Here is a 21,866-nt window from a genome sequence, read left to right as displayed (position 1 = left end):
AAGGCTGCTGTGATGAGAGAGATAAGAAGGGAGTAATGTGGACTGAGGTGATAGGATGAGCACTTGTACCAATGCTGGGCTACAGCACAGGAAATGATACGATGGAAGATCTTCAATTGAAATGGCAATACAGGAATGCTCAGCTCAAGACATGGAAGAGGGCAAGAGGAAGAGATGTCAGCCAGGGTGAGGATGGGGAAACGTAGGACTTTATGTAAGCATGAAGGTTAGGTAAGTAATGAGAACAGGTCCTGGGAAAAGGGGAGATAAAGAGAGGAAATTAGGTCCTGACCAGGCACAGGAAAGCAGGGATGAGGGAGACAGGTAGAGGGGAGTGATGGTGCTTATGGGAAGAGGACATTAGTACCAGGACAGCAAAGGCAGGCAGCCAGTACCAGCCCAGGCTCAGAATTGCAGGGTAAAAGTGAGGTTTCCAGCAGAGCTGTTTAGGTACGGATGTGGCGCCCAGTGAAGCTCAGACGCCAACAAGCAGGTGCAAAAAAGGGCACGAGCAGCAGCAGGTGAAGGTGTGGCATCATGCGGGGCTGCAGTGCTTGTACGTCCTGTCTGTCAGCCTCGCTCGGCCGGCCGCTCGCTGCGGGTACCCCCGTCCCTCTGTCCCCGCCCGGACGCCGCCGCCGAGGCGCCGCTCCTTCCCCGCGAGGTGGCAGCCGAAGGACGCCGAACCCGCCTCGCCATCCCAGGCAGCCTAGGGGCTGGGAACTCTGGGAGCATGGGAAACTCTGGGAATAACACCCGAGGCTGGCCGACTCTGCGCACACCGCCCGGGAGAACCCCGGGTCCCGCATGGCAGAGCTCCCCGGGAACACGCTGAGGAAAGGGAGCCAGCTCTGCGCGCTCCGAGCCACCGCCGCTGAGCCAGCCACGGATGGCCGCACGCATGTGGCACGGAACCTGGTCCCCACCGGCCCGCACCTTTCTACCACCACTATGCACCTGCATTCTCGGCAAAACCTCTTTAGAAGACACAAAAAGCAGGACATCTGCCCACTACGGCAGCAGAAACCGAGGGTGCAGGGGGTGGGGGTGAAGTTTCTAACCCACTCTACTTATTCCACTTATTCTTATGATGGGCCCCCAGCATAAAAATGGACCTGCTGCAGTGAGTCCAGAGAAGGGCCATGGAGGTTCTCAGAGGGCTGGAGCACCTCTCCTATTGAAGACAGGCTGAGAGAGTCAGAGTTGTTCAGCCTTGAGAAGAGAAGGCTCCACGAGACCTCACTGTGGTCTTCCAGTACCTAAAAGGGGCTGACAAGAGCGGGAGAAGGGCTTTTTATAAAAGCGTGTAGTGATGACAATGACTAATGGTCTTACATTGAAAGAGGGTAGATTTAAATTGTACATAAGGAAGAAGTTCTTCACTAGGAGAGTGGTGAGACATTCACAGAAACTCTGGATATCCCATTCCTGGAAGTGTTCAGTGCCAGATTGGATGGGATTTGAGCACCCTGGTCTAGTGGAAGGTGCCCCTGCGCATTGCAGGGGATTTGAAACTAGATGGCCTTTAAGGTCCCTTCCAACCCAAGCCATCCTATTATTCTACTTCCTCCACACAGATACTCCCCCTTGTGTCTCCTCACTCCCTCCAGCTCCTTTTTGTAACACCAACAACACCCTTGAAGGGACCCATTAGAGAGGGGGATGGAGACTGTGCCATGACATGTAAGCCTTGCTCAAGAAGCAAATGAGGCAGGATGTGTAAGTAAAGTCACAAGATCACCAGAGGCATGCCTCCAAATGCATGCACCATGATCATCACCAGCAGAAACTGAACCCGTTACTTTCAAGATTCCCAACACAGACCTTTAAAAAGGATCATTTGAGATGCAAGCAGAAAGCAGATACATTCCTGAGGGAAAAAAAATCATCCACTCATCTACATGTTTCACATCCACATTTGCCAATCTCATCATCTGAGTAAACCAAAACGAAGGCAGGAGAAGAGACAGCCGGTGCCAATTTTTCTCTTATTTACATTAACAAGACTCCAGGGCTTGACATATCTGCAGTTTGCTGATGGAAGAGAGCCCACAGAGAAGGTTCAAAGGCCATCAGAGAGCTCCTGGCTCTTGATTTGCTTTGGGGAATCTGCCCTTGGGATCCTGCCAGAGAGTGCAAGGTAAAATCTGGTGTTAGAGGGCAATTGGTCCCCATGAGTTTCTGAATGTAAGAGAAGCCAGAAAGCAGCATGGGATGGGCTAGGAGAACTTGTCTGTGATGGGAAGAAAGGAGTGATGGTAAACCAAGTACAGCCAGCCTGCTGTTTCTCCAGGTGCTGCCCACCCTGAGCAGCTCTGGGCTCCATGTTGTTGATAGGCTGACTCTACTTAAAGTGAAGGCTGGATTTCTGCTTCTTGAGCAAAAAATAGGACCAAAAATGGATGGGGGGGGGGGGGGGGAGGGAGGGGAAGAAAACACCCCACTTCTAAAGGAGAAGGCACAAGGGAAAGAGGATGTGCACCATGCAGGTGTCTCTGTCATCTCACTCCCTGGGGCCTGTGGGGGTCTTAGGGTTTACACTTGCCAGCTGCTCTGCAGGAAGCAATTTTTCCTAGTCTGTTGACTCTCTTGCCAGGGCTTCGGAAGATGAAATCTTTATTATCATGAAGGCTTAAAAGGGAGGAATACTGTTAATTCCATTTTCAAGGTCATACTTTGAAAGTTATTAATTTCTTTCTTCCAGGGCTTTGCACTCTACTCTGAGGCTTTAGGGATTACCAGCTTCTACTTACTAGGGTTCATTTGGGGCTTTTTTTTTCTTACTTCTTTCCTGTTCCTCCCCCCTCCTTTTAGAAGAAGACACTTCTCTTTCCTTCCCTGTTCTCAGTGTCGAAGCTATTTTGCTCATTGCCTGCTCATTCCCCATTGTCACTACCAGTTCTGCTCCTGTAATTAAAACTTGACTGTGACTGCAGTGGCAGTAGGCTGGCTTTCCTAGAGGTGCAAGTACCACTGTGCAAACTGGGGAGGATGCCCTCCAGCAACTCTCCAACAAGATTAAGGAAATGTCTCTGGTGTCTATCAATCTTTGCACTCGGTTTAATGTATTTCAGAATTTGCTCATGCTTTTTTAGCACTGAACAGTTCTTCCCCATGTTTTGGAGCTCATTCATGGTGTACTAAGTACTCATCTATCATACCTCTTGTCTTAGAGGAATGAAGATTCATTCTGTAATGCAGCTCACCCATCCTTCCCTAAGGTCTGAAGAATATCCCTGAAATTGTATTTCTCAGTGTCTTTCTGAGAAGGTCGTGGTGTTCAAGAGCTGTCTGCTTACACCATTTACCCTGGAGCTGCTTTACAGTAATCTTAGTCTAAAATTGAATTGTTATCCTGACCAGTGAGGTTGGTGGTGGCTAGAAGACCACCTTTGTTTCAAGGTTACACAGATCTTTCATCATCAGATCTGTCCTGTGTGTATAAAAAGTTTCAATGTTTTCTCATAGCTGAAGAAATTGTTATTCCACACTTTTCATTTCCCTAGCAACTGGAGATTTATTTAAAAAAAAAACCACCCAGCCCCCAAACCCCACCTTCCCCAGCAACTGATACAAAATCAGATACTTAAAACTGTATTGTCTTCAAATCACACATTAAAGACTCTCATTCTACAAGCAAAACATCCAAAAAACCACATAGCACAGACTTTTTCAGGAGTCATTATGGGGAAGATCTGACTTTTTCTGCTTTTTACTTTCCTAGGATAAAGCAATCCCTCTCCTTCTCACCTCTCAAGCACTTGTGTAGGGCACAGCAGACCAAAGGTGATGCCAGCACATAACCCAGTGTCTCAATAGAAGACAAACAGCATAGCTCCCCTCACCCAGAGCACACACAGCCCTCGGAAGCAGGTTTGCTAATTGGAGGCTCTGGAACCTCTTGAAAAATTAATATTTTCATCAGTTTCATGTCTGTCTGTTTACTCACTTCATCCCTGCTATGGTTTTCTACAAGCTTTACTGGATATGTGGCATGGGAAAGATATGAGTGGCTGTGGACAGAAATGAAGAGGCAGGGAACATACATAGGGGTGACTGGAGCAGAAAAATAACTAAATTGGAGTGGAGAGTGACCAGTGTACTTGAGGTTGCTCTGGTACTGAAATGCAGTCCTACTGCAGCCTCTGCCCTTCCTATCTTTCTCTAGTATCTGCAGAAGAGTATCCTCCCAGCCTGCCCTAGAGCCTTCTTAGGGATATCACTCTCAGTGTTCCAGTGAGTTAGAGATGTCATGACAGTCAAGCTGGGCCCATGGGCTGGTGTATGTCTCTGAAGTGTGAGGTCTAAGTAAATAGTACCTTGTGTTCCCTGTAGTTCTCATCAAAATATGGAAGTGTCCATGTGTGTGCAGTTCCAGAGTGAGGCTCCTGGTCACCTTAACACCCTAGCAGTGCAAGCATGGCTTTAATTCCCAGGCCTGGGAAAAACCGGAGCAGAAAGCCATCATGGCTTCCCACAGCCCATTCCCAGACCAGTGTTAAAAAGGGAAAGTTATTGTAGCTTACACAGGCAGCTGAGCTGGCCTTCAGCTGGATGAGTTGGAGCAATGGGAAAGAGGCAGGAAGCTACTCCTGTTCCTCATTAGATGTTCCAGGGTGCCTGGAGATTGCTCGGTGCCTGTGGGCTGTGCCTCTGAGCACAGGGTGGGTACGGTGACGTGGCTGGGGAGCGTCCCCATGGGTCAGTGTGCCTGTGTAGCTGCAACACCTACCGTAGGGGCTGCCTGACCGGGCCCTGCTGAAGCCATGCTGCTTAGAGCACATCCTTCTCCAGGGCCTGACCCCATCTCCCATCCATGCATGCACTCCCCAGGCGGCAGGGGGACATGCAGGCGATGCTGGGGAAGGGCCAGGCACATTGCTCCTTGCTCACCTTGCCACGAGGCCTCTCCCTTTGGCAGGGGAGCTCTGCTGACAGACCTGCTCGCCCATGGGAGCGAAGGCCTTCCAGGACTGCTCTGCTTTTTCTGCGAGCCTGATGTCTTTGGAATGGTTGGGTTTTTTCCCCATGCACACCCTCCCTCCCAAATCCCACACCTCCCTTCTCCTTTCTGGTTGTTTTTGTTTTTAGAGAGAGCGCTTAGACAGCTGTATTAATCATGCAAGCCCAGCCATGTGTAATGTGCTTTATCAACAGCAGAGCAGACACTGAATGGCAACCGGTTCACAAGCAGGCCCAGTGCACTGCCTGAGCTGGGAAGATAAACCTGCAGCTTCCCAAACCAACTTACCGTCATGGGTTAGTGAATGGAGAGACTGTTCACTTGGGACAATAACCAGAGGGGAGGCCAGCTTGTTGGGCAAATTCTCGAGTGGTTTACACTGGAAATGGAAGGGCGAAGGAGGAGGAGGAGGAGGGTGGAAATTACTCTTTGGTCATTTTTTCACAGGGATTGGAGGAATTTTTGTGTGTGTGTAGGGATTAAATCAAGGCAACAGTGGCAGTTTTTCATCCTCCTCTTTGCTGCCCTCTGCAGTTCCAGCCAGCCTGTCTGGCAGCTCAACACAAGAAGGAGAGCAAGAGGGAGAGAGCAAGGATTGAAGTACACCTGCTGTGCAGTGGGAATAGGTTGCCTTCAATGTCTCCAAAGGAGGAAGTTCAGTTGATGACTTCAGAAGCTCATACAACATACAGATGGTATCAGGCTATGAATGTCCTCTGGGCTGGGGATATCTGGCTCAGGAGGGTTAGAGCCTGCCCCAGCTCTGTTCTGCAGGGTAATCTGTCCATGCTACAGCAGTAACACTATCACTGTGCCTATCAGACAACTGATTTTTCATGGCTGTCACTCTTCCATGGGTTTGTTTCTAATCTCTGCAGTGCAGTTATGTGTTTTCTCCCCCACTGGATCCACTCAAGCTCCACTCTCCCACCTGACTGCTGTGCCCTGACCTCTGTTCTGCAGGGCTGTTCTGCATGCATGCAAAGCCACACCGGTGACTGCACAGACCTTGAAACATCTTCCTTACCCCACTGCAAGGACTCAGATTGGAGTAATATCTTTCTGGGACTTCCAGTCTCAGTTCCCATCCTCTGCTGCTGATCTTCACTCACTGGATTCTCCACAACACTGTACTATGCAAATATATACAACCCAAGGCTCATTTTGGAATACATCAGTCTAAATTAAAATAATGAACAGAAAGTACAGAAACAGATCAGGCAGTAAAGCCATTTCTCTTTCTTTTCCCCTGTGTCTCTCTTTTTTCTCTAACAAAGCTTTCTTTTCTCTACACATTTTTTTTTTTTTTTGGGAGGGGTGGGAAGAAGCAGATTGGCTTTTAATTTTTTTTAAACAATCTCAACAAACAGAAGCTGTCTGTTGCTATTCAGCAAAACCCACCAAGCAGTGTTGGTAGCTTGGCATGAATTCTTGGCATGTCTCTTTTCCCCAAGATGCTGTTTCTGTCTACAGCCATACTGCCTCCTTTTGGAAGACACTATCATCACCTCTGACTTTGGTATTACTTTAAACCACAGAGTCAAAATAAGCTACAGTGCCATCCCTTGCCTTGTACCTATGAAATAGCAAGAAGCAATTACTATGATGTTGGCTGCCTGCCTTCACCCTGCCTTGTCCTTCCTGTTCCCTTGGCCTGAAAGCCCCACAGGCTTGGCACCCAGTGCAGTCCCAGCCCTCAGTGCCTGCAGCCCTGGCAGGGACTGGCACTGACCCTGAGCAGCAAGAGAAGCTTGGTCTGTCTGAGCATCCATCCTGCAGGGCCAATCCCTTCTGCACTCAGAAATGGACAGTGAGCTCTTTGGAAAATTGGCATGGATACCACCTGTGGGAAGCAAGGAGAACTGTGAGTTGTGCTTCCCACCCAGGCCAAGGGCGTGATCAGCTGACAATGCCCAGGGCTCAGGCAGCTTTCAGGGAAGTGAGGCATACCCTGAGTAGTCAGGCACACATCACTGTGGAGTGACCAGTACAGCTGAAGTATGTCCCTTGAATGCCTTACGATTTATGGGAATACCAGACTTGACATGGCTCCAAATATGCTCTCATGTGCTTGGTGCCTATGGCCATTATTTTTTTCTGCTTGTTATTTTTTCTCCATTTCTCTGTCAAGATCACAAAAAGACAAGATTGTCTATCTGGGCCTGTTTATGCTATGGCTTCCCCAGCTCTGCCAACCAGTTTTTCTCAAAGACCTGAAGGCCTGGATTTTCGCTGACCCTTTTTCTAGAGCCCAAATGAGAAAGCACCCTCAGGCCTCAGTGAAGAGGACTCCAGAGGTGGATGAGTCCTTCAGCTGGTCACATCATACTGGGAGAGCTGACTGCCTAGTGAGCAAACCCCCATCAAGTGGTAACCCTTTACAGCCTGTAGTCTCTGTTGTAATCCCCCACGCTTCTCTCCCTAGCTTTGATGGACTCAGCTGTCAGAAGCACAGGGACCTTTTGCCAAAGCAGACCCTGCTGACACGAGAGCAGCCAGCTCAGCAGAACTGGCAGGGCCATGCACTACAGAAAGCAAAAGGAGAGCAGAGATGGGTGGGAGGTGACCACTGCAACAGAGGAGCTCTCTTCTGCACAGCTGGACACCCAGAGAGAGGAAAGAGGACTGAGAGGGTATTAGAAAGAAAGATGCTCGCTGTTTCCCACTCTGGCCATCAGACCCAAATGAACATCTCTCTAGTCCCTTCCCCCAGCTCCCACCCACCTGATGAAGGCATTAGTGACAGTACAGGCTACACAGGCTACAGCTAAATGGAGACTATCTACGATCTACAGCCACACAGGGTCATTCTCCGATCAGTGCACGTTTTGGCAGAAAGACAGGACTCCTCATTCTCCTTTTCCCTCCCACTCTGCTAATTGCTAACACACTACTATAAATCTTGTGTCAACCTATTGATGGCCATGACTTTGTCTGATCAGGCCCCAAAGACTGACACACTTGTTGCCCTGTGGGCAGCTGTGGATGTGCTGCTTTCTGAAACACCACATCCCCCTTGCATAGCTCCCAGGGCATCAAGCTAACTACGCTGAGAAAGCCCCTACTTAGCCTCTGGCAAGCCCTCATCACAAAACTCCTGTGAGGAAGACTCACAGGTTTTGAAGCCCACCGGTCTGGCTACACCATTCTGATGTGGGCACTAGGTTCTAATCACAGGGGAAGGAGTCATGTTCAAAGGGCTAAGGACAAGGGACAATGAAGGACAAAGATGGAGCTAATGCCATAATTTTGACAGGTCCCTTTGAGGTTCAACAGTGGCCACACTTGGCCTTCCATTGGCAGATGTGGTGTGGAATGAGCAAATTCTCTTCTTCCAGAAGAAAAATCCTTTTGAAAAAGCACCTGATGATGCAGTAAGGCCCCCGCTCGGTGACAGCCAGGTCTTGTGTCAGCCCATTATAACATGATGTTACAATGCAGACAGAAAGATGTGATGATGTGGCATCATCCCAGAAGACATTTCAAGGCATTTTGAGTGCCTGGCTGCAGAATCAGGAGGGCTAGAACATTTTTCAAGGACAACTCAGTTGAGAGCTGAATCAGCTGGACTCCACCAGCATTTTAGGAAACTGTCTCATCAAATTCAAGTCCCATTTGTTTAGTTGAATGGGCTGCTTCTGAGTCTCCAGCCTGCCTGAAAGCAAGATGTTTCCACAGCAGCCAGCTAATGATAGCAATGCTTAGCAGGACTACAGCTCTCTTTGTCTCAAATCACCTTCCTTTTAAATTAATGCTCAAAACCCCACAGGGCAGGGAAGTGTTACTGAGGATTAACAGAAATGAAAATTGAGGGAGAAAGAGGAAGAAGGCTGTGATTCTGGTCATTGAGGAATCGCTTAATTGAGGGTTGAGGACTACAGTTCAGAACATCAACTTATAGGAAGAAAAAGGTCTAACAAAATTTAATGCCCAAGATTTCTTTGAAGGTGAGCAGCACAGTAAAAGGACATGCAAAAAGCACCAGTATCTGTGCTGAAGGCCCATAGTGGAGAAGCTGGTAGGGGCTTTCAGAAAACAAGTGAGGTCCAGAGTATTTAAGAGCTACTTCCCCCCTCTGCAAAATCCTCTTGGCATGTCCTGAGTCACTGGAGATATACCAGCATTTGGCACCTCAAATTCCTGGAGACTCCTCACAGGAGTGATGTCACACCAGGACGTCCTTCAAGATGATCTCAGGAGACTGGGGAGCAGTAAAAAAATAACAGCTTCAGAGATGGAGGGGAAAGTGTTTTAAAGGATCAACTAAAGCTGTGCAGGATGGCCTTGGCAAGTTGATTAGGAGGTGTATTTGTAATGGGAATCCTGGCCTTGCTCACTCACAGATTTTGCTTTATCATTTAGCTTAATGGGCTCCTAATTCAAAACCAGCTGTAAACAGGGCTGGCTATGAAAAAAATTAACACTGCCTGCCTGTGGAATTTAAGGATATATAATAAAAATAATCATAAAACCAAAGAGCCCTGGGTTTTTCATCAGACAAAAATATTTGTCATTGAAAATTCTGCTTAAAAAAAAGAACACCTAAAATTGGAAAACTCCTCAAAACCCTACATCCGAAACAGCCTCAGCAACTTTAATTTCATATCCAAGCACAAGTTTCATTTGCAATACATAAGATAATGGTGTTTAATTGGATTTATTTTTCCACAGTAGGTTCCCAATGGCCTACTTTACTCCTTTTCTCAGCTCCTTGAATGTTATTTACAAATCACTCTCTGGGATTTAATTTTAATGGTAGCTTGATTTCCACCTCCCCCCTTCCTTTTTTTTTTTAGGTACTTTTCTTTAATTGTATTTGTGGATTTGCCTTTTAAATAGGCAATTGTGACTACATCCTGAGCCTGAATAAGTTGCCAAGAGCAGAGCTTGATTTGAAAACGGCAGAGTAGTTAAACGGAGCATGTGTAACACCCAGCATTTATTGTTCTTTTCATGGGAGTACCTGCAGGTGCTTTGTTCAAGCAGGTGCTCTTTTGCAAAACAACATGGGCTCCTAATAACACTCTATCCCAAAGCTCTGTGCAGACATTAACAATTTAGGTCTCTGAGCAACCCATAAGTTGTGTGCATCTTCCTCATATGGCAGTAAAACAAAGATACTGAGGAGCTGTAGGCCAAGATTTTTTCAGTGAACACAGGGATATGCTGCCTTATGTTGATTTAGTTTCAAACACCACTTTCAAATGCTGTAGCCTGCTTTCTGGTTTCTGTGCTTTTTCAGAATGAAAGGATCACAACCACGTCCCAGATCTCATATGGATGTTTGGACCATGCTGCCTGCACCTGAGGCAGGAGTGGGCAGCACAGAGACAGAAAAAACACCCAGACCCTGTTTTGTCTCCATACCTTCTTCCCTTTTGGAATAAAGCAGACAGTAACACCTCACCATGTGCCTCTTTTCATGCTCTCTGCCTCACGTATAGGGCTATGTGACTGGAAGACTTGGAGAGGTAGGACAACAGCATGAAAAAACAAAGTGTTTCATGGTGGATGATAGGATGCTCAACTAGAGTGAAAAAAACCTTCTGGCAGTGTTTTAACATTTAGTTTTCTCCGTGTCCTTTCCACCGTCTCTGCAAAAATTTAGTTCTGCTTATGCTTTTGATCCAAATCTGAACAAGTGGGCAAAGAGAGCTTAGGATGAGAATTTGTTTTAGGAGTAGGTCTGCAGGGAGATTGAACCTCACTAAAGACTGTCCAGACCTGGGTGACAACACAACGTCATGGCTCAAGCTTGGTTAAAGGTTGTTGCTGTTCAGTTGATTGGTTTGTTGAAGAGGGAGGGGGGAAAGGGAAGGATGAGGAAGGTGAGAAGAAAAGACAAAATGACACCTAAATGAGAAGGGAAAGCCCTTATCTTCCTACATTTCTGAGCTGTTTTGCCCATGCCTAGCTCTGAGCATTTGTCAGGATGACGGAGAATGACCCGGCTAAAGAGCTACTTCAACATAAAACATATACTGACCTGGAAAAGGATTGGGGAGTGTGGGTAAAACTCGTTCTAAGGGGGGAAAAAAACCAATAAGCAACATGCAGGAGAAAAGGACAAGCCACTTTTCACACCAAGCAAGCAGCAGATACAAACCTGATGGAGTTGTCCATCCCCAAATTAAATGAACTAGAGTAGGTTTCATATACAGAGCATTTTGCTAGCAACATGCCTAATACACATCAACATCTCTTGGGACTGGGAGTCAGAAAGAAGTAATTTGAAAAACTAAACAAATAACAGCCAAACAGCAAGAGGGATTAAGCACCTGCAGTGAAGGTAATTGGAGTTGATGGGCCATATCTTCCTTCTGACTTTCAAGACCACCCATGTCATCACTCTACAGCTCCTCTTAGCTACACCTCTGCCTGGAAGCTAGTCTTGGCAGAGAGGTGAGTTGTGGGAGTCCTCCATGAGTAGTTGTTGCCTCCCCAGAACCTTCTCCACCCTGGATTCCTTGACAATGAGAGGACTCTTGAGGATCTGTGCATGGGAGCAGTCACCCTGGTGAATCCTCAAGGGCACTCTGCTCCTTTAGAGTTTTTGTCCTCTGAGGGGAACAGAGTTTTTGCAGACTCGTCATCTTCCAGTTGTGCACAGAGCCTGCTGTCTTGTTTATAGGGTTTTTATAATGTGTCCTCGTTATACGTCACAGCAGGACTTTGACATACGTCACTGCTGGCTTCACGGTTTGCTTCTTCCACAAAAGGATCCCAAAAGAATTGCACAGACACTGAGGGAAACCAGTATCAGAGACCTCAGTCTAACAGTAGTGCTAATTCTGCTTCGCAGATGGTGCAGGTGATGCACAGAGCAAGGAAGCAGTTTGCCCAAGGTCAAATGCTGAACTGTTGGCAGAGCCAGGCACAAAACCAAGAATACAAGGTCCCCAGGCTTGACTGTTATCACTGGGTCTCCTTTCATTGCCTTTGGAGCTTGCTGGATGCCTTGTACTGACTGAGACAAGTTCTCACGCATGGACTGATCCATAGGTAGACATTTAGCTGCAACAGCTGGTAAGCCTAGGGCAATGAGTTGTCTCCTGGCTTACCTGCTAAGATCATAACTGATGGACACAGAGCTTGGCAGGATAAATCAGTAGTCCACTATTATTCTCTGATCACCTAGGCCCAGCTATTTGGAGGCTAATGGTCTTTCTACAGTATCCTTGGTTCAAAGAGTGAGTTTCTGTCTCACTGGAGCTCATGAGGATTGAGTAGGTCAGGCCCATCCCTATGACACTGGCAGAACTCCTCCCCTCACGGTGGTAATGGAGTTGTTTGAATCCACAGCAGGCACAGGGGAGATCAAATACAAGTCTAGCCTGGATCTCTGTGTTTATGTAGCAACAGGGGACCATTGTTCTGCGAAAGCAGGCTGTTTGTGCTGACAAGACTTCCTTGTTATTTAGTTTGGTTAAATAACTCAACTCCCCTTTACCTTCTTCCTGCACAGCAGGCTGCAGGCTGCACAGCATAAGCAGTTAAAGCAAAGCACTACGGCCTCATTATCATGCTGCTTTCTATTCAAGGACTCTATCTCTGTTCCCCTCTCCCACTGTGTGCTGCTTTTATTGTTCCACCCTGGCTCATTAGCAGTGTCTCAGCCTTGCCCCCTCTGACTGTCAGCCCAAACCACTTTCCTGTCTCCTGAGTCTCCCCGTTACTGACAGCCCTGGGGAAAACACGGGGTGTGCACTAGGAGGGATTTTGGCCACAGTTAAGGTTCCAAACCTCAGCAGCCACCACCGTAACCAAATGCTCAGGCACAACAAAGCGTGGGCAGAACGGAAGGAGGGGTGTCAGCGTGTGCACACTTGTGGCAGGATGCTAACAAATAATGACAAGTTGGAGGCTAACACCAGCTCCTAGGAACATGCCTTGCTGCAACCAAAACTGCTAGGCTCCACCTGAAGCTTCTCAAGTTGGCACTGTCTTGTCAACTTCTGCTTCACCTGTGCGTCTGCTGATTCCCCAAAGGGTGCAGAGAATGCAGCAGGGGACCTGCTGATGGTGACAGTCTCCTATAACTGAGCCAACTGAGCCAGCAGGACTGCATCAGAATGTGCAGCACTGTGCTGATGTCTCCTGTTTCAGACTATGGGATGGGCTAGCTCGGCAGGAGGCAGAAGGCAACTAATTTGGAAAAGCTTTTTTTTCTTTTCTCTGCTTTGCTAGAATGCACCAGGTACTGCACGTGCTTCTGTGTGGCTGTGGAAGGATGTGTGGGTTTGCTTACACATCACACAGGTGCATGTTTTCATATACATACTCACCTACACATAAACCTATGTTCCTCCAGCAAATGTGTATCTGCTATGTGTATATGTATATATATACACATGTATATAAACATTTGTGTGTGTGTATATATATATATATATATATACCTCTGTGTAGCATGTGTTAAGATACAAGTTGTGACTTTCACTCATAATGCTTTTCATAGCACTGGTAGGTGAGTAAAACAAAAAGAAAACATGTTCCCTACCTCCTAATACACTTGGAGGAAGAACCCTTTCCCTTCAGTGGTGTCATCGCTTTTCACCTCTGTTGCTCTGTGATGGCAGCCCTGGCTTTGCCTCTCTGTCAGGTGATTTTCACAGAGATGTGTGTTACTGTCCCTTTTTTGTGCTTGGGGTTTACAAACCCTGCTCCCAGGCTCTGCAGAGCTGAATCAACCTACTGGCTCACCAATGCTGCCAAACATGGTCCTGCCTCCCAGCTCCTCATACCCACAGATGTGTTATACAGCTTCCTCTCCTGCATGGGCTTTGGTGCCTGTTGAGCCCAGCCATGAACTAGTTCAGCTCAGTACAACAAAAGAAAACATTTGGGGCATTTTAGAGAGATGAGCAGTAAAGCTCAGTTACTTATTCACTGGTTTAGCAGGTTGGACTGGCTCAGTGGGCTGTCCACTGGTGGCAGAATAAGTGAAACAACAAAACCATGTGGCACAGAGCAGGATGAGCAAAAGGACTGGGAGGGAAGGGATGCCAGAAAGCTATTAGATCAGTTGTATCATCAAACTGTTCCTGAGTACCCTCTCTACAAACATATTCCATATTTGCTGTTGGAGACAGTTTCCTGGGTAAGTTAAACCTTTGGTGGGGCCGTATTTATGTTGTAAACTCAGTCTCCAGGAGTGAGGGATATAAATCTCTCCACCTACAGCAGGCAATCCTGCTGCTACATCCTTTAAGGAAGATCACTAGCTATCTATTCATACAGCTCAAGGGAGCTGCTTTTGTATTTTAATGCATCTTCTATCTATGACATTGACATCTAAGGCACTCAGTCTCTCTGAGAGTTTTTCAGTGCTGACTGAGATTTCATGAAATGGTAGCCACCAATTTTTCTCTATTGCTAAACTGTTCTTTCATATCATTTCGCTCACTCCCTGTCTGCCCTCCACCTCAGGCGAAGCTGCCAGTACCTCATTATTAACTCTCTGGTTGTTTCTTCACTCCTTGCTGCCATTCTTTTTTGTGCTGCAATGGGACACTGAGGAACCATCGCTGTACTTACCTCCCCAGTGGGATGTTGCCCTACAGTGAGCTTGTTCTCTCTTTAAAAAGGAAATAAAATCTCTGATTCCAGGGATGAAAAACACTCCCAAGTATTTGAGTATCTTCTGTACCTTGCAAAAACTTGGCACTGCCTTATTTTTCTGTCTGGGTGTGTGGCTGGGAATGTGCATTACCTGTTATTTCAGCTACCGTGTGATCACTACAGCATTTCTTTCATCTGGGCTTGTAGGTTTTTTTCAGCGGCTTTCTTTATCTTTATGATGCTGGATTCCCTTCACTCATTTCCCCCCTGATTTCTTAACCTTCAAAATACCAGCTGTAGTCTGCCTGAATTTATTTTTTTCTCTCTCTTTCTCTCTTCCACACTAACTAGAAGAACAGAGATTTCCTGAAACAATATGAAGCAATTGCACACTGCAAAAGTAGGGATTAACCAAGCAACAAAAACAAGTTAGAAAGAGTTCACTGAAAATCATCAAATCTCTCTCAGCTCCTGCACCTCCATTCTCCTGGCTCTTGTGAAGTTCTCTAGTGTCCTCCAGTATAAACAAGCCTTGAATTTCTAAAAAATTATAAATGAAATCCAACAAGTTGAGGGAAGGAAAGTGTTCTTCGTACATGTCAAAAGGGGGCTAAAATAGGATCCTCACTGTTGCAAATCATCTTTATGAATGTCCACATTTCCTCCTGGACTAGTTAACAGCAACTGTGCAAGGTTTCCTTGGGTCTCTCACAGGTTCTGCCACTCATTTTATGACCATGGGTAAACCACTTCTTCACTCTGTACCTTAACTTCCTACTGCAAAATGGTGCTAACAACATTCACACATTTCTAAATGACTTGTGATATTAAAATATTTATTCATTGCTAGCAGATCCTTTGAGATCCTTTGAGGTGAAGTTCTGAAGTCATACAAAATGCTTCTCTAGCAAAACTAACCCTCCAGCTAAAATCATATGTGCATATATGCATTATTGAATTTCATTTTATATTTTGTTTCAGTGATGCATTTCAGTTCATCTCTGTAACAGGAACCAACAGAGAGGGCCAAATTTAGAATTCAGTCACAAATAATGGATTCTAAACTTAGAATTATATTAATATCAGCAAGAACAAATCTGGAGTATTTGAAAATTGTGTTCCAGATTGCTGCCTGAGGATTTTTTTTGAATCTCATGACAGTCACAAGACCAGGGTGAAAAGACTTTCAAAGTAGAAATTTGCTTTGTGTGCTGCAATGCTACAGGAAATCAAATATATGTTCTTTTATGATAATATCTGTTCTTTAGAAAATAACGACCACAAAATATAGCCAAATTTGCAAAAATTCAAACTGCCATGAAATAAATCCAAAGGTGGTAGACAAAAAATGCCCATGCATTTATCCTTTTACACTATATCTGTTAACCAAACTGCAATTTTGGGGTTTTTTTGTGGTTTGATTAATCTGACCGCACAGAGCAGAAACTAGACTAAACTGCATCCCATACAGACTGCTTTATACAGCTTTTTTTTTTTTTTCTGTTTAAAAGGACATGCAGGTCATGGCATGAGTGTTTTAATTCAATTTGGGACCGTCAGAGGAACACTGCCATCAGTCACTTTTGTGTCTACGTGGCCATTTGTGTGAGTGGGTCATTTTGCTGCAGTCTATCCCTGATGCCAATAACATGTGGGCCAAGTCTAGCCCAAGTTTGAGACCTGGAATTAGGAACTGCATTTTGAATACACCGCAGTTTGTATGTGTGCGTGGATGGTCGTTGAGGGGAAAGGGCTCTGTTTAGGGTCAGGTTTGAATCAGCTGCAAAATTCAGAACCAGCAGGAAACTCTTCTCTAGAGCTTGGTCTAGTCCCAGCCTCTGTCTGTTTGTACTTACTAAGACAAACTCAGTAACTGAAAGGTAGCAGAATGAGATCCAAGGAACCTTATTCCATGTTTCATCTGTTGATTACCTTTTTCCCCATGTTCCCTGTGGTATATCCCTTTAAAATCATTCTGTCTTTTCTCATTTCTGTCCCTTCCAGTTTCAAACCAATTTCTCTTTTTCTTGACTCTGTCTTGTTCTCCTCAGGCTCGGTGGCTAGTTCTCTCCATCTCTCTGAATTACTTGTCATTTCTCAGCTGTCATAGATCCTCCGAGCCCTGGCCTTCTGTCTACTTATTAAAGGGGCTGTCACTCTAAAGGGTTTTTTGTTTCCAGCTTTAAAACAAACACATTTTTATTATTTTAACAAAATCTGTCTTCAGCAAAGCCAGTCAATCAAAGGGCCTGACTGTAAACCTTTTGATTTGGCTGTGTTTGTGTTTCAAGGCAAGTATGAACACGTAGGTATCCGAAGCAGAGTGCTGCAAGCCAGGTCATGGCTGAAGGTTTGAGGGTGCTGGGTTGTCAAGAAGATGCCTTTCTGAGTTTTGGCCACCGTGTGCTTCCTACACAGCTGTGTCTTTGTGAGAGCCTCCCTTCACCCTCTCCCGTACTTACTGTAAAGGTATAGGCTGGCATTTGTGACTCCCAGCTTGTTGGCAGCCACACAGGTGTAGTTCCCGTAGTGTTCCTCAGTGACATTGGCCACCATCAGCAGAGACTGGCTCCCCGTGCTCTTAATCTCCAGACCATTGGCGCTGTTTATCCTGGGAAGACAGGAGGACAGGTGTATAGGGCAACGGCAGCTGTGGACTGGGAAGGAAATCCCTCCTCAGCACACAGCAAACCAAAGTCATTCAGCCCAGCTGGCAGGTGAGGATAGAGGGAAGCAGGGAGGAGATGCGAGAGGAAAGAGAGCAAAGAAGGCATGGATGGAAAACAGGAAGAGGGAATGAAAGGAACATAGGAGTTCAGTGGGATGAAATGCCACTGGTAAAGCAGTGGAGAACCAAGGAAAGACAAGGCAAAGGGAGGAAGCATTTACCCAGCACTGAGTCACTCTGGAAGTGAACACACCATGGCCAGCTGAAGGCTAGTCTGTACTTAAACAAAATATTCTTAGTGGAACACACTGATTCACAGTATGTGCATATACCAATGCTGAGTCACCCCTGAACGTGGGCACCCTGTTCAGGGCTGGCTACCCTAAAATGTAGGGTAATAACACAACCTTCTTAATTCCAGATAAATGCTCAGGTAGAAAGGACAGATCCTTTTTCTCTTCTCATTTATTCTCATATGCAAGACTGAGAGGCCCAGGTCAGACAGGTGAGGGAATCTCATGCCTCAGCAGCTCTTTCTCCTAGAAGAATGCACCTAGAGCAGCATTACCTAATTTAAGACTAACACTACCTACTTTTTGGTCTGTATCATGGGCTACGTAACACATGAACATTGTATTAATCAGGTGTTGGCCCATAATTGACTTTAAGGCAAGAGCTCCATCGTCTGCATTTCCATCAGCATCTCCAGTGCAGAGAGAAATTGCCTCCTCCAGCCATGACCACGCTGGCTCTGCCGAGTCAGATGGGACATTGTGACTCAAATGGATTGTAAGGAGCAATTTGTTTGAGAGGAGATGGGGAGGATGACAGGAAACCTCTTTTCAATGGACTAAAAAAGAGAGGAGGGAAGAGGCGAGCTAAAGGCCTCACCTGGTATCATCTCTGTACCACTCGAAATCAGGTGTGGGCACTGCTGATGCCTCGCACCGCAGTAAGGCTTGTCGTCCCGTGGCCGCTTCATTGCTCTTGGACTCTGTGATGGTGGGAGGGTCTGCAGGAAGGAAACACGTGGTCAGTCCACACACTTCCAGGTGGAACCAAACAGTGAAACTGTGTCAGGGCTGGCTGCCCCATGCAAACTGTACGGGCTACTGGAGGCCCACAGCAGCTCCCCCCTGGCACATTCCCCCCTGCTCCTCTGCAGAACACTGCTCTTTGAACACTCCCTAATGTACAACATTAGCAGCACTCCTCACATGTGCTTCTCCTCAGCACTGCTGAATAAAGTTCTGTCATAAATGCATAGGCATACACAGGCAGAGTTAAGGTTAATGATGGACTTCAGCAATTTATGAATATTTACCTATAGATGTCTAGTTTGCATGGCTTATTAGAGAGGAGAAGATGAGAGACTTCATCAAGGGTAAAGGAAGACAGCAAAAGTAAAGGAATAAAGGAATTTAACACTAGTGTGAAAATTATTTTCCATACAAACTCTTTGTCTAATGCCAAAACGATAATAAGAAAGGACTGAGGCAACATGTATGAAACAGAAATACATTTGTGGCCTGAAAGAGAAGAACTTTAGCAGAAGCTGTGAGTGCAGCTCTGAGAGCCAGTGTTGAGACACTTCCTTTAGGTGTCCAAGGTTACAAATCCTGATCAAACCTTCCTGGACATCGTGCTTTGTGACAAGCTCCAGATGGGCGTGCTTGTGACTGCTCTTCATGAAGTTTGCCCTCAGCAGAGGTGCTTCCACCTCCGCTTACTTTGAAGTCTGAGCATTGTGCCATGGGCAAACTAAACTTGGAAAATATATCGGTGTGCTCTGCTGGAGCTTGGTCTCAGTACTGGCTGGATACCAGGTAGGGTAGGCACTGGCATTTTCAATCCCAGCCCCATGTTCAAAATATTAAGCAATAAGCTTTACATGTTAAAAGGCAGAATTATTTCCACCTGGCTGCTGAGAGGGATCAAGGAATAAGTGCCTTGTCTCTCGTCACTAATACTTGCATGCCCTGAGATTACAGGGCTGCAACTCAGACAGATACTTTGCTGCGACTCAAGTTACTATAAAACACACTCCACCATCTGTATCTGTCCCAGAACTGAAAGGCCAAAAAAAAAAAAAAAAAAAACCAAAAAACCCAAAAAACGCAAAATGGATTGTGTCAGCCACAGGAAAAAAAAAAAAAATCTGTCTGGAGAATGTATGGAAGGAAATTTGTTTGTGAACACATTAGCCATCTCAATATGATCCCTTCCCTGACCTTAATCGGGATTTTATGCAGGGCTTTAGGGATATTGCAGTGCACCCTCTAACATCATAAATATTAATAAGTGTACATAAATAGAATCCTACATTGAAAGGCTGTGAGTTCATGTAAATATTTTAATTTGAAAAGGAGGAGGGATAATAAAAGGATAGCAAAGGTGATTTTTTAACCATTCTTATTTGATTTTTTGGTTTGAGCAGTATATCTTCTTGCTGACTACAGAGAGACAAACCTTTCCATTTCATGAATCTGGCACAAGAGGTGAGTCACAGAATGAACAGGCACCTTTCCATGGGCCTAGAAAACGATCCCAGCAGGCATCTGCTCCCCAGCCCCTTGCTCTGAGCAGTCCCTATCTTCACCACTTAAAAAAGTTGGTGCAGTGCTGTCCCGGGAGAAGGGGCGGGTGACAGTCCCAAACAAACCAGCCTATGGCACTCAGAAGGCAGCTGCTCTGCGTGTAGCCATTTGCTGCCTGGGAAGCCAGGAGTGGGTTCCCTTTAGCTGTTTTCCTCCCACTCTCCCCAGGCCTCAGTTTCCCTGCCTGTGATGTGCAAGGGCAATTACTTGGGAAGCCTGAAGGTGGTAGTCTGAGACCAAAGCAAAGTGAGATGCTTTCTCCTGCAGTCCGAGATGACAGTGCTCCACAGCAGATGCTGAGATGGCCAGGAATCTCCTGAGGTTGGACAGGCTCCATTTTTCAAGCTTACTGTGTTTTTTCCCATTTTCTGCTGCTTGTGGAGTTGCTTAACACAGCAGGATGAGGAAAGATGTATGTAAATATCTAGCTTTCATTGCTGAAATAGGACTGATATTTTCCTGCATGGTCCTCATGATCTCTTAGATTTATTTCCCTTTCTTTCAAAAGAAGAGATCTGTCCTTAAGGAATTTTAAGTTTCTTACATTACAAATTACACCACATATTAATATTACAATACTCTATCACATCACTTTTCCGTATATTCCAACAGTTAAAATGTTTAAGGTCTTAACCGTGGCATAGTTATTATGTGTTGAAACTAAATCAAAATCAAACATTCTGACTTTATACAAACAATCTGTTTCAAACACATTAAAGCACCACTGAAATTATGTTTCACAGAAATATTTGAAACTATTAATTGGTTCTCATGGAACATTTCCAATTTATAAACTCAGCTGTTTGTGACACTTCTATACTCCCAATGCAGAAAATCTGCTACTACAGTTCATATTAATGCCAAATTTGGCCCATGAGGCAGCTGATATTAAACCAGTGACACCCAATTTCTAAGGGAACTATAAAAAACTGTGGATTTGGAAGATGCTGTAGGGAGCTTACAACCTCAATTTCTAAGCCAGCAGAAAAGTTGATCTGATGTGATGGCCCACAAGGACCAAGGTAAAGAAACAGACAAAGAGCAATAATGGTATTAAAAGATGCTATAATCACCTACAGGCAAATTAAGACTGGTATTGGCTGAAACGCTGCCATCAGCTCTCTGCCCTAACCCTCTCCCCGACTGTTCTACCTGTGAATTAAGACATGAATATGCACCCAGAAATGTCTGTAGCCATCTCCAATTTCAATTTAAGTTAATATTTTGATTTAAGTCTCCATTTAAACTGAAGAAGGTCGGGAGAGGATATACCTCCCATTCATCCATCCTAACTGCAAAGTTATTAGCCTCCAAGCAAGGAAACAAAGCAGGTACATGGGGATAGCTCACTCTACATCACTCCAGTGCCAAACATAAGCCATACAAGTATGGAGGTGGACATATACACGTGTAGGATTAAAGAGCAACATCAATTTGAAATATTTTGTATTACTGTGAGAGGAGCATGCCAGCAGAGTGAAGTGGACATCTGTCTAGGCACATATGGGATGGGATCCATGCCCTCCTCCACAGGTGTGGATGTAAGCCACAGCTAACCATGCCTCTCAGTGCTTTTAGGGGATTGCTGTATCCTTTGGTCAAGCCCCTCTCCGTATTGCACTGGTGCATGGAGGGTCTCTTAGACAGAGCTTTAAACTAATGACCTGAAACCAGCATAGAAGTTAAGTTTTTGCACTCTGTCATTAACACATGCCTCTGCCCCGCGTCCCCTGGCTGTGATAGCCGTGTAGGCACTGCTGAGATGGCTGGGTGCAGGCAGGCGTGTGTTTGCTCTGAGCCAGCTGAGCCCTCCCTTATCTCTCCTTGCTGCCTTGGTGAAGCTTCTCTTCACGCTACTGTTGACCCGAATATCAATGAGTGAAAACAAGGCATTGCCAGCATCTTGGAGGGGAGAGATGGGGGCAACTCACAGCTCTTCCTTCTCCCTCTCCCTCTCTGTCTGTCTCTCCATGCCACACCTCCCCCGGCCTTTTCTTATATATTACCAGGTTGAAAGCACAAACTGTACCCTGTGGCAAGTGTCTGACTGCAGATAATTTTCTCAGCGCCCTCCTTT

At 45.9% G+C, this 21,866-nt stretch overlaps 1 protein-coding gene across 3 annotated transcripts in view; it reads right to left on the bottom strand.

Annotated features, from left to right (window-relative positions):
* LOC125321298 (limbic system associated membrane protein) overlaps positions 1–21,866 on the bottom strand; it is a 1,007,901-nt gene that overhangs the window by 12,594 nt on the left and 973,441 nt on the right. For 2 of the 3 annotated variants that reach the window (XM_048293943.1, XM_048293942.1), the window contains 3 exons: positions 18,084–18,204; positions 16,987–17,135; positions 10,950–10,985 (listed from right to left, as the gene is read on the bottom strand). In XM_048293943.1, coding sequence (XP_048149900.1) covers positions 10,950–10,985; positions 16,987–17,135; positions 18,084–18,204 — 306 coding nt within the window. The remainder of the gene's footprint in view (positions 1–10,949; positions 10,986–16,986; positions 17,136–18,083; positions 18,205–21,866) is intronic. The other variant, XM_048293944.1, reaches the window with a different exon arrangement.

Source organism: Corvus hawaiiensis, chromosome 2, assembly GCF_020740725.1.
Source record: "Corvus hawaiiensis isolate bCorHaw1 chromosome 2, bCorHaw1.pri.cur, whole genome shotgun sequence".
Classification (NCBI taxonomy): domain Eukaryota; kingdom Metazoa; phylum Chordata; class Aves; order Passeriformes; family Corvidae; genus Corvus; species Corvus hawaiiensis.
Note: the sequence above shows the minus strand (reverse complement) of the source record. Positions and strands in the feature narration are given on the sequence as shown.